At 41.0% G+C, this 12,871-nt stretch overlaps 1 protein-coding gene across 2 annotated transcripts in view; it reads right to left on the bottom strand.

Annotated features, from left to right (window-relative positions):
• The window catches only part of Adamtsl3 (ADAMTS like 3), a 270,398-nt gene that overhangs the window by 140,420 nt on the left and 117,107 nt on the right, over positions 1 to 12,871 (bottom strand). For both annotated transcript variants that reach the window (XM_029480045.1, XM_021167800.2), the window contains exon 7: positions 566 to 692. In XM_029480045.1, the coding sequence (XP_029335905.1) occupies positions 566 to 692 (127 nt within the window). The remainder of the gene's footprint in view (positions 1 to 565; positions 693 to 12,871) is intronic.

Below are 12,871 nucleotides of genomic sequence, written 5' to 3'. Positions count from 1 at the left end.
ACTGGGAAAATAAAAACATACAAGCAAAAGTAAAGACAAATAAGAGCCTGAAGCTGCATTTGAAATAGGTGTGATAGACTGAAGACCAGCATTCCTAGTACACAGAGTTTACAGAAATAAAAGTTAAGGAATGGCATAGCAGAAAAATGGCTTCAACTGACTAACTGAAAATAAGACAAGTATGATGTCATTTTCCATCTTGTCAGCAATGAAAAGACGACAAATAAAATGAAATTATAACCCCAGTTTACCTGAAGAATATTTTAGGCGATTTAAAAATTGACTACCAGGTATTTTAAAAAATAGTAAGACTTTTTACTAGCTATTGGTAAAAAAAAAAAAAAAAAGGGGGGGGGAGCCATCAAAGAGTTGGAAGAATAAGATTTGATGTGCTCTTTTAAAAATTTTTTTTGAAAAATATAACTTAAAAAAAAGAAATGACTTTCTGAAAACTGGCTAATGTTAATTCCATTCAGATGAGTTCAGCATTAGGAATATATTGTTCTGGTCGGAGTGGAAAACACAGCTTGCTTATGGTACTATAGACCGAGGTTTCAACACTTACTTTTCTCAGGAGACAGGTGCATCTTGGTCTGACCCCGCACCAGCCTGCAGGTGGAGCCGTCCCCAGCACAGACGCCACAGTTGTCCTCCTTGGCATTACTTCCCAGCTGTCTATCACAGCCCACAATCTGTGCAGAAAAAGAACAAAAGACATCTCACTTAGGATGCTCTCTTGCTTCAGTTTATGGGCTGGCTGTCTTCATGAGGACACCATTTTGTACTTGTGAACTGACGGGACGTCTCAGCATCTAAGACAATTTCTGTTATTCTTATGCAAGGCCCCCAGAATTGCCAACCCCGAAGCTGTCTCCCTGCAACCTTACTCTCCTCTAGCTATATTTCAATTATCCATATGCCTAAAAAGAATATTTCTTTTCCACCTTTCTCTCTGACCCACCCTCACCTTCCCATGAGAGTCTTTTGTAGCCCAGACAGTCTTGAACTTGCTGTGTAGTGTGGGATGACATTAACATTGTCTGATTCATCAACTTCCAACTCAGAGTAGAAGAGTGAAGGTTTGTCTCATCTCATCTGGTTTGTGTGGTGTGAGGACCAAGCTTGGGGCTCTATGTTGCTGGATAAGCACTGTACCAACTGGACTACATCCCCAGCCCCTCTTCCTGCCCCTCCTTTCTCTCCACTCCTACTTTTGCCCCAGACTCTTGTTTCTTGCACCCGATGTCTATGCCTCAGGCCCACAATATGTTAATACATTTGCTTCGATGCAGAAAAATCTACAGACATGTCTTCCATCTTGGTTACATCTACATTTCTTTATCACTAGCTCTTCTTACCCCTAGGTTGCCACCTCCATATAACTACATCCATGTGCCTGCAGATGATTGTAAAGAGGAAAACTAGGAGTTCTATCCCGTACAAAACATGGATTGCTGTTATCTTTCAGTTTACTGTGTCACTATGCCTGTGTGTCTGATATTAAAACCATCCTGACAGGAGAATAGCTATGTTTTGTATTTCTTTTCATTTTTACAAATAAGACTTTCATATAAAGTGTGCCCAGTGATCTTTACTAGTCTAATAGTTTATCTCTACTTCCTGACATTATTCACAAGTCTGGCAATGAAATTCAGGGACTGTGAAGACAGTCATGACAAATCCTGACTCATCTACCACATCCTTTAAAATACAGGATGCTGGACAAGTAGTCAAACTCCGAGAGACTCGTTTTCCTCAACAGTAAGAAGAGATAAAGATGCCAATGTGTATTTCACCAAAGGCCTAACAAGAGTTAAAGGGGAAACAAAAAGTGGCACAACAATCAGACGATTCTAGAGAGTTCTAAAGGGGGCAGGTCAGTTTGACTGTTTCTCTCTGTTGTCAGTTTTGGACTCCAGGAGCCAGGACACTGCAGTGGGCAGAGCTGTCAAATTACTGTGTTCTCCAGGTGCTGAAGAGAAAAGAGGAACTGGACGCAGTTCAAGCCACATCTATAGGGGGAGTCTTTCCAAAATGTCGGTGTTGAAAGGCAGGGGGGGAGGTAGAAGGGGGGCTTCAGAGAGAGGTGGGATACGTTCCAAGGAAATGAGGGAATAGTTGTGCTTTGAGATGTTTTCAGTCTCACCCCGGGATGCCAGGAGTAAAGGGGTCTATACTTGTTCTGTGGAGTCACAAATGGTGAAAGCTACAGCCTTCAGCATTTAGCTCAATGGGAGAAAGTCTCAGAAGCCAGACTTCTTGTTGGGAACACTGCAGTGGGTATTAAATTATTGCATGAGCAGCTGGAGGCAATTTGTATTCCTTTATTTTGATAGTATGACTTTAAAGATAATATTGGTGACATATGTTTTTAATTTGTATGTGTACATGTATGTTCATGTGTTAGTCCAGGAGCACATATATCAGGGAACACATGTGGTAGTCAGAGGCCAGCTGGCCCATAAACTTCCAGGAGCCCTCCTATTCTTGCCTCCCCCGAGCTGGGATTATAGATACATGTTGCTGTATACAGCTTTATGTGGACCCTAAGGATTCGAACTCGGGGCCTTGTGCTTACACGGCAACCACTCCTCCCAGCAGCCCTATGATACTGTGTGCTTTTTGCAAGATGCTTACCATATGCCTGGCATTGTATCACAAATTCTGCCTGTGGTCTTTCATTTCTTCTCCACAACAACCTTATGATACAGGTGAGAACTTTTATCTACATCTTACAAAGCCGGAGTCTGTCTGCACACAGCGGAAGCTAAATGACTTGCCCCCATGGCAGAGACTGCACACAGTGCCAGTAATAGTTTTAAACCTCTGGTCCTCTAAGCAGAAACCCAACAAGGTGCCATGCCTTCATGTACCTTTGCTCTCAGCAGAAAGACAAGGAGGGTCCCTGTTACAGAGGACTTTATATAAATATTTACAAGCACATGTGGGACAGCTTAAGGGTGATTGATTCTGGAATCACACTTACATGGTTGGGATTGGACCAGTGAGTAACTGTGTTCATGAAACTTTCCCCAGGGGAAATAATTCTGCCATAAAATTATAGACATCGTCTTCCCGGGCCAAGCACTGTCCTCACAAGTCGCTGTCCCTGAGCGCTTAGCATTTCATGAGGGTGAGAGTCACTCTTTCTCTGATCATCCAGGAAGGGTGTGTGCTGAAGAGTTAGGGCGAACTTAATTTGAAGAGTGTTTGGGGCTTTGCAAAATCTTGGGCAATCGAATCCCTCCCAAGCACTTGTATTTGCTTCCTAATTTTTTTTTAAGTTAAAATTCATCCAAATCTTACAGCCAAACAAAGCATGTGAAAACATCACAGAAAAATGATATTTGAAAAGAAAGTCTGATTGTCCTGTGATTCATCAAGTGCAAGCCAGAGCTGACCTGAAACTGAGGCAGACTGAACTCTGACTATCTACATCTTCTACGGTGCACAATAAGCAACCTCTAAAATATTATCTGAAGTGTTTTCCGACTTCTGTGACATCTCCTAATGTCAAGATACCTAATTACTGTGATTTATAAACTACTAACTGATAAATGCATCAAGCACATTAGCACCGATTAAATTATCCTTTTCTATATAATGCCAAGCATAAAAGTATAAATCAATAAGACAAGATTCTTATCTTGTAGAGTAGTTAATGAGACAAGTTAAAAGTTATAAGACACGGGATAACATAAACACATACTTTAAATATATGAGCAGTGATTTTTGGAAGACACAATCATTTATAAACAGAATTTGAGCAAAGATTATTTCAAAGTTCAGGCAGATGGAGTTTAAATAAGTGCCATTAATCCAAATTAAGTAAAATAGAAAATTTCCAGATAGATCAAGTTTAATCCTCCAAGAACCAAAGCAATTTTGAATGAACTTTTTTACTTTAGAGAAACTTTGAAATTGAGCTAGTACCTAACTGGAAGCTTTAGCCCTACAGACTAGTGTTCATGGTCCTGAAACTTTCCATGTAGTATGCACAGTATTGGAAAAGAAACGCAATCACCAATATCACGCAGCTACAAACCCTGTGACCTGCAACAGTGACCTGCTTGCAAGAAATACTGGCGCAATAGTGTCGCAAATGTCAATCAATCAGCTTTTTAGGTTAAATGCGCCATGAGGTGGAACCCATATCTAAAAATGCTAAAGTGGTCAAGAGCCTGGGACTACACAGATCATGGATCCTCGTGGAAAACCTATTAATATCATTCTACTACAGACACGGCACCAAGATGGCCCCTGATAACATACTGCTGTACCCCAGGTCAGTGACTCGCCCAACCCTTGTCAGGGAAGCTTTGTCTTGCATGAAAATGAACACAGAGACCCATACCCGGATCTTTGTCATGACAAACTCTGTAGCCCTCAATCCTAAATGAAACATCCTCATCAAACCATCCCTCAAGGCTCCAGGGTCTATGGAGAATAGGAGGGAGAAAGGTTGTAGGAGCCAGAGTTGCTGGATGACTTCAAGAAAACAGCATCACCCAGAACCAATGGACTGACTGACGCACATAGGAACTCATAGAGACTGTAGCAGCCTATGTAAGTCCTGAACAGGTTCAAATCAGACAAAATCCCAGCACAGAGAAAGGAAAGTGGACACAATGTCCCACCCCTAACCAAGATGCTATGTGCAATTGATACTTGCAGGGGAAGGGTAAATCCGTTTTCTCCAGTGGACTGTCCCTGCAGATGTCAGCAGCACTCCAGGGCAGCCCTCAGTTGGCCAACACAAAGTGGACCGTGTGTGTGGTGAGCCTTTTGTTTCATTCTTTTTTTTTTGTCTTCTTGGTTTGTTTTGTTTTCATTTGGAGGGAGAGAGGAGAAAGAACATGAATATGGGTTGAGTAAGGAGGTGGGAAGGATCTGGGAAGGGCAAGGGAAGGGAAATATGATAAAAAATGTATGAATTCTTTTAAGATTATAAAAAGCTGAAGAAAAGCAGGGAAGTTGTGCTGGTCTTTGGAGACAGACACTCTACAGCACTTCAATCCTCCCAGGCCACACAAGGACTGCAGCTCCTCCGTTTCATTAGAAGTGACCCATTGTCACCATCTTTGACCAGGGAAATATGAACCCAACTGACCTGTGTCAGTTCTGTTAAGAAGGCTTAAGTGTCAACAGGAGAGTTTCATGGTCTCTCTATCTACTGTGGTTAAGCGAACAAGTATGACGTTAGGATAAAGCCCCTCTCAACCTAGGTCCCTACAACATTCCAAGAACAGAAATCCTGATGACATACATTGGCACGTGAAAATAGCAGACGGCAGCATTAGGTTACTTTAAGCCACTGGCCTGGGAAGGTTGTTGGTTTCTGCAGGAAAACCTAGCTTATATCACATGGGAGTATAATACAGATATTCAAAAGCCACTTTGGTGACAGAAGAATTTTTAAGAACTGGAAGTTTCATGTTAAAGTCCAGATCTCTAACTTTTTGTTTTTCAAGAAAAGCAAAGAAAAGAATACAAACTCAAAAAAGCTTCTATTTCTTTTCTGCTTTCAGTGTAATCAAAAATGGCAGAAGCTACAAGGCTATGTATGCATAGTTAGGTTCAACACCAGAAAGTTTGAGAAGCCAATGACATCATGGTGGGAAAAGTGGAGGTGTTAAATTATTGCAGGAGGATTGAAATCCAGTGAATTCAGTGACCTTTTACCCTGAGCTTGTATTTTCTAGTTCACAACAGTGCCTACTGAACACTCTGACCAGACCTGAACAGTCTCCATACAGGAGTGTGTGTGTGTGTGTGTGTGTGTGTGTGTGTGTGTGTGTGTGTAAGTGCATGTGTGCATGTATGTCTTTGAGTTTGATCCAATCTATGCTACTGAGCCAAGTACTGAGTGGATCACCTTCCATTTTCAATTAAACCTTAGCTTTACAAATAGTCAGAGACATATATCATTAACTGCTGAGCTAGAGCAGGCAGGCACCTTTGGGTAAAAAAAAAATGTCTGCATTAAGCAATTCCTCCATTTTCTTGTCTTTTTGTTTTATCTCAGAATGTAGAAAAACTCACAGAGAATGAAGCAAGATCACCCAGTCACTCCAACTTGTTCATGCAACCTAGAGTCAACTCAGCCTATTATAATACTGAACTGACCATGTCTCAAAACATTCCTGTCTACCATCTTTTCTGGACATGTATGCGATGATTGCAAACTGATCATGACCAGAAATGTGTCTATCATCTTTCTATCTTAAAATATAACCTTACACTGAACATGCTCTGTCGTCTTCTAGCTCTGTACACTCATCTGAGTGTTTGTATTCCCTTAAAATTCAAAATGTTTTGAAGCCTTGATCCCCATAGTGATAGCATTTAGGGTGGGGCCTCCATCCCCAAAGTGATAGCAGTTGAGGTGGTTGCCTCCAGGAAGTGATTAAATCATGAGGGAGGAACACACTAGAGTGGATTAGTGCCTCTAGAAGACAGGCCTAGGAGACCCCTCTTGTCTCTTACAACACATGAAGTCTGAACTATCCAAAAACTTGGAAATAGTCTCTTATTGAAGAATAGAGTTCCCAGTGCTCGATTTAGAACGTCCAGCCTTTCAAATGGTGAGAAGGACATTTCTGTTGTTTATGAAATCCACTCTGAAGCACTGTTATATCACACAGACCGAGGTACTCTGGGAAGTCACCACCCCCTGAATGTCTATTGTCCTTATAAGCAAAGTATATGGTCCCCATTTGGATAGGAAGGGCACTGCATGACTTCCTCAGATGATGATGAACTAATGAGCAAGGTGCCTAGATAATGCCCAATTTCCAGAAAGCACCCAGCATCAATTTTATTTTTATCGTAAATTTTATTATACATTTTAGAACAAAATTTTTAATTAAAAATTATTTTGTATGGGTGTTTTGTCTGCATGTATATCTGTGGACCACACATGTACAATGCCTGGGGGGGGCGCTTAGAAGAGGGTATCAGATCTGCTAAAGCTAGAGTTACAGATAGTTGTTAGCTGGGACTTGAACCCAGATGCTCTGGAAGAGCAGCCAGTGCTTTTAACTGCTGAGCCATCTCTCTAGCCCCTCATAAATTATTTTATCACAGATTCTAAATGACTTAACCTACCTCGGTGCCAGGAAATGTATTAAACATAAATAAGAAGTCAAGCATGGTGCTAAGGTGGTGCCTCAGCAGATAAAAGCAGGCGTGCTTTTTCAGGGGATCCAAATTTGATCACTCAGACCATTGTCAGGCCACTCACAACTGCCTGCAAGACTAGTTCCAGAAGGTCCAGTGTCTTGTGCAGGCCTTTGAGGGCATGCATACACACACAGAGAGAGAGAGAGAGAGAGAGAGAGAGAGAGAGAGAGAGAGAGAGAGAGAGAGAGAGAGAGGGAGGAGGAGGAGGAGGAGGAGGAGAACTTCATCTGCAGAGTTGCCTGGCAAATATCAGAAGCAGAAGCAAATTTCATTCAGCAAGACCCATGGTGAGACCTGTGACTGTCTCATGCTGTCTGCTTTCCCAGCTAATGGGAAGTTGTCCCCAAGAGCATTGTGACAAGTTCCTTTAAATGAGAAAATTGTAAACACACTTGCAAAAGTTATCGTCTGTGCCAAATGCTCATCAGGGCTCACTTCCCTGGTCCTGAGGCCAGCAGAATGAATCACACAGTGCACTCTCTTCTCCTGACAACTGCTGACTGATATCCACCACCACACTGAACAAAAAGGGCATTGATGTGAATGTTATCCTGTGGAAGGAAAGATACTGACTTTAACTGGGAAGTGCCTGCATCTTTCTTTTTACTTAGCTGGCCTGCACTCACCTTGAAAAATAAAAACAGACATTACCTCTTAGTGCAGCAAAGGAGTGGGTTGCTCTCCTGGATTAACAAAAGCGCAACCAGGAAGCACTCATTTAAAATGGGCTAATTCAGAACTGGAGACGCTAGTATGCTGCAAACCTCTTCAGATGCTGAGTTGCTGAAGCGAACAAGGAAGCTTGAGTTAAGTAATAAAGGGGAGGGGTGTGGACAGCAAGCACCACTAGAGACCAGGGAAAATGAAGTCAGACTGACTGAAGGCCCCCTGGGTGAAGGCTATCTGGAATGTTGTTTGGAACTGAACTTTTAAAAAGGGGCTGATAAGGAAGGTGGCATCTCATTTCTACCCACTGAAAAGATCAGATCACAGTGTCACTAAGGGAGCAGTCACAGGGTCCTCAGCGAGCACAGATGCTTTTCCTGCATCACAGGAAGTGACCTAACGTCATCTAAAGTGACCTAAAGTCTATATAACTTCAACTACCAATCCTGGGATTAAAGCATTCTGGGAATAATAGTACATATCCTGGTTTTGTTTTGTTTTTATTTTAAGGGAAGACAGGGAGATAGATGAGAAGCTAAGATGAAAAACAGAGGCGAAGACTGTCATGATGGATCCACAGGGAGAGAAAAGCGCGTGGTGAATTTTCCCTCTGGAAATAACAAACAACGTTGATGACTTGATTTGGGGCTTCTGGCTTCTAGACTGTGTGAGAATACATTTCTATTGTTTTAAGCTATCAACTTCGCAGCAATTTGTTATAGTACCCATGAGCAACTGACAAAGCCTGTATCCACTAGTGCCTTTTCTAACCATGTCACAGGCTTTACTCAAACCAACACCACCAAGTATCTTTTATCAATATCTCTCCTTGTTCCTCTTGAATCCACAAAAATACTTGGCACTGTTAATCTCCTTGCATAACACTCTCCCACCCTTTCTTTGCTTCCTGTGGTCTTTACACTAAATAGAAGTATATTTGAGTGCTTTTTCTTATGTGTTTCCTTCAGTGTCAAAGCCAGTGTCTCCCCCATCAGTGGCTCTGCCTTTCTCAGTACTCACAGACATTAGATCAGATGTTATGATCTTACAATTGCCCCTAAGGCCTCAAATTCTGTGCCAACTTCTATATCCACAGGTGTACCCAGCTCAGCTCATCTTTGGCCTACATATCTCTTCTCACCTGATACCTTCTCTTCCCCCAGTGACCTCACTGTCTACCCGGCAACCCCCTTTTACTCCCCACATCCATTCTAACATCCAGTCCTAAAAGATGTTTGTTCATCTCTGAAGTTTCCTCCCCCTCTTCATTCATCCTACCCACTGTTTGACTTTGCATCCCTCCTGAGTCCAAACTTGACCTTCCATTGTGTTCCCAGATCCCACCCCCTCCAAATATTCTGGCACACTACCATCGAAGTGACCTCCCTAAAGCCAAGCCCATCTGAACTATTTCTTAAGACAATTCCTTAGTGGCTCTTCTCACAGCTCTCAGGAAAGGTTAACAAGTGGTTTCTTTCCACACACTCTCACAGCCCCATCTTCTAGCACTATTGTATAGAATACCTTATGTCAGCCCTATAGAGCAATCAGATATCCTTTATACAACCTGATACTGCATATTTGTTCTGTATGTCATAAGCCCGCTGCTTATCTTTGTCTATTTAACTTGTTATCAACTTTTCAAAGCCTCAGTTTGTAATATCACCTCACCTACAGAGTTCTCCTGAAGCCCAGACTAATCTTTTATTCTGTTGCTGATGCTTAGGGCCTTGTATATTTGGAAAGTGCTATACTATGGAGCTCAATTCCAGACCTCTAAGACATCTTTAATAATAACAAGCACATTTTGAGTACAAAAGTAATCATGCTATTGGCAAAAGTTGGAAGAAAACAAATGTAATCCCTCAGACTGATGGTGATGATGATGATGGTTCAGCAGACAAGTCCCAGGATGGACTGACTGCAAAGGAGGAAAATCATAGCCAGTGTGTGATGCAGAAAAATGAAGCTGTAAGCCTTGACCATGGGAAGATTTGTCGACAGAAAGTGTTAGATATGATGGAACAGGGCAGGCACTGAACAAAGAGATTGGCAGGCAGTGAAGGGATGCTAGATACCGTAGTGTTGACTTCAAAAAGATTCTTCAGTTTACATTTACGTTTGTGATGTATTTGTTTTTGAAGGACACCAATCTTTACCTAGAATTCTTGTATGTAAATATCCAGTTCACCTAGTACAATCTGTTGGCTGTCTTCTCTTCATTGCTCCTTTCTCAGAGATCATGTGGCTTGCTGTGGACTAATTCATAGGCTTTCTACTTGGTCCACTGGTCCATTTGTCTAGCCGTGTACTTATTGCCTCAATTACTGTCACTTTATGTTGAGTCTTCAGATTGTATAACGTCAGTCCTCCAGCTTTGCTAGCTCCATATCATTTTGAGGATGCTAATGTAAATGGAATTATATTTTCAATATCAAATTGCATCCTTCTGCTGTCTATCACTGAAGTCACTGACTTGTGTATAGCAAACCTGTTCTATACACTGGATTACTTGTAATCAATTATTAGTTCCAGGAGGTTTTTTTCCTTTATTATTTGACATATACAATAAAATCATGTATAAACAAAGATAATTTTAGTTTTTCTCAATCAGTAAGTATACCTTTTCTCATCTTTTATTCCCAGTATGTTGAAAAGCGGTGACAGGGTTGAAAGACATCTTTGCCTTTTTCCTGATCTTATCAAGTAAGTGTCTAGTTTCTTACCATTAAGAACAACGTTAAGCCAATTGTGGTGGCACACACTTTAATCCCAGGACCCAGGAGGCAGAAGCAAGCAAATTGTTGTGAGTTCAAGGCCATCTTGATCTACAGAGTGAGTTCCAAACTAGTCAGGGCCAAACAGAGATATCCTGTTTTTAAAAATATGCTGTACTTTTTTAAATATAATTTTTTAAAATAATTTTTTAAATATAATTTTTTAAAATATACATTATCAAGTGATGGAAATTCTCCTCTTAGTTTCTTGAAGGTTCTTCTTTAACCTTTCTCATCATGAATGAGTGTTAGATTTCATTAATTTTTTTCCTATAGCTGTTCTTATAATCATGGTTCTTCTCTAGCACATGGATAAGATGGATTATATTAATTGATTTTTGAATGCTGAACTGGCTTTGCATATCTGGGATAAAAGTCATTGGCTGAGTTTCTGGACATTGTTGAGTTTAGTTTACTAATATTTGTTGAGATTTTTGTATATGTGCTCTTGGAAGAATGAATTTAGATCTCTCCCACTATGAAAGAGATCATACAGAATGGGTATAAGAGAGAGAGTTGGCTGCAACATTGTGTCTCTTAGCAATGTTAGAGTCTACCCCATGAAGTGTCACTAACATGACTACCTAAACATGAGCTGAACAAGAACAACAGCAATAGAGATACTAACATGGACAGGAAAATCCCATGAAGTCTTCTCCCTACACAAAGAGCTACAGGCCACTAAGGCATGCCAGAGCTGGAGACATAGTCTTCTCCAGGGAAGATTATACAAACTAGTCATTAGTACCATCTGGTCAGCCCTAAAAACATGCATAGAAGTAACATTGTACAGACTGAGAAGGTTGCATTTAGAAATGTGTGTGTATGTATGTATGTGTGTGTATGTATGTATGTGTGTGTATGTATGTATAAAGATGCATGTATGTATGTATGTATGTATGTATGTGTATATATATGTATTTATATACCAATTAATGAAAAAAGAGGCCATGAATTTGAAAGAGATCAAGAAGTAGTCTATGGGAAAGTCTAAAAGGAGGCGGGGAAGGGGGAAATGATGCAATGATTAAAGAAATGATGCAAAAAATTAAAGAAAAATGTAAAACTATAAATAAAAAATTGATAAAATTATTTCCTGAAGTATTTGTTTGAATATAACTGTGGCAGAAGACTTACTGTTTTGGAAAGTTTGTGGTCATGATTTGAGTTCTTTAATCGTTATTAACATGCCCTGTCTATTTCTAATTACGGAGGTTTGGCAGACCTTGCCTTTGAAGGAGTGGCTCATGTAGTCTGATCTGTGGGCACAGGGCTGCTCTTATTCATTGGCGTCCTTTAATGTCCACTGGCTCTGATCAGAGGAATGTCTCCACTCTCACTGCTGGACCATTTTGTTTCTGCCTCATTATTTTCTTAGTCTGACTCTCAGTGAGCTATTTCCAAGTCTTTTCCTTGGGACTTTTCTTTCACCTGCATTGGTTATTTTCTTCAGGTTGACTTGGATGGGATGGTGCTGCATTCCCAGGTTCCTCAGGCTTCCTCTCAGAGCCGTCGTCAGGGTTGGAAATGTTCCTTAGAGCACAGCTTCTGTTGTATTGCACATATTTTTACCATATTGTATTTCTGTGTTCACTGAGCTCAAAATAATTTTTCCTTTCTTGTGAGACTTTTTCCCTTTGTCCATGTGTTATTTAGAAATACAGGGTCTCTAAGTATTTTGAAATTTTCCAATGGTTACCAGAGGTTGATGGGGAGGAGGGGCTGGCAGAGGAATATAAAGACAAAGCTCAGAGAGTTCTATGTCAGTGGGAAGACTTAGTATGACGCTGGTGGATATGGCATAGGTCTGCAATCCTAGCGCTCAAGAGTCCAGGCTAGAAGGACAACAGGCTTGGTGCTAGTCTGAGCTACATAGTTATTTTGAGAACAGTGTGAGGTATATGGCAAGACTCTCCCTCAAAAAGAAAATAAATCCCCAGGAGAGCAAATGATACCTGTAAGTCCTGATGTGGGCAATAATGTGCTGTTTAATGTGGGCTCATTGATTGTAAATCTATAGAATTTGGATGGGAAAGTTGTGGAGTTGAGAGGATAGGTGTGCATAGGAGTCAGAAGAGGTATGGAAAGCTGGGCATGGTAACACATGCCTGTAATCCCATCACTCAGGAGGCCGAGGCAGATGGATCAATGAACTTGAGGCCAGTCTGGTCTACAGAGAGAGTTCCAGGATAGCAGGGCCACACAGAGAAGCCCTGTCTCAAAAATCAAAAAAAAAAAAAAAAAAA

This window comes from Mus caroli, chromosome 7 (genome assembly GCF_900094665.2).
Source record: "Mus caroli chromosome 7, CAROLI_EIJ_v1.1, whole genome shotgun sequence".
Classification (NCBI taxonomy): domain Eukaryota; kingdom Metazoa; phylum Chordata; class Mammalia; order Rodentia; family Muridae; genus Mus; species Mus caroli.
Note: the sequence above shows the minus strand (reverse complement) of the source record. Positions and strands in the feature narration are given on the sequence as shown.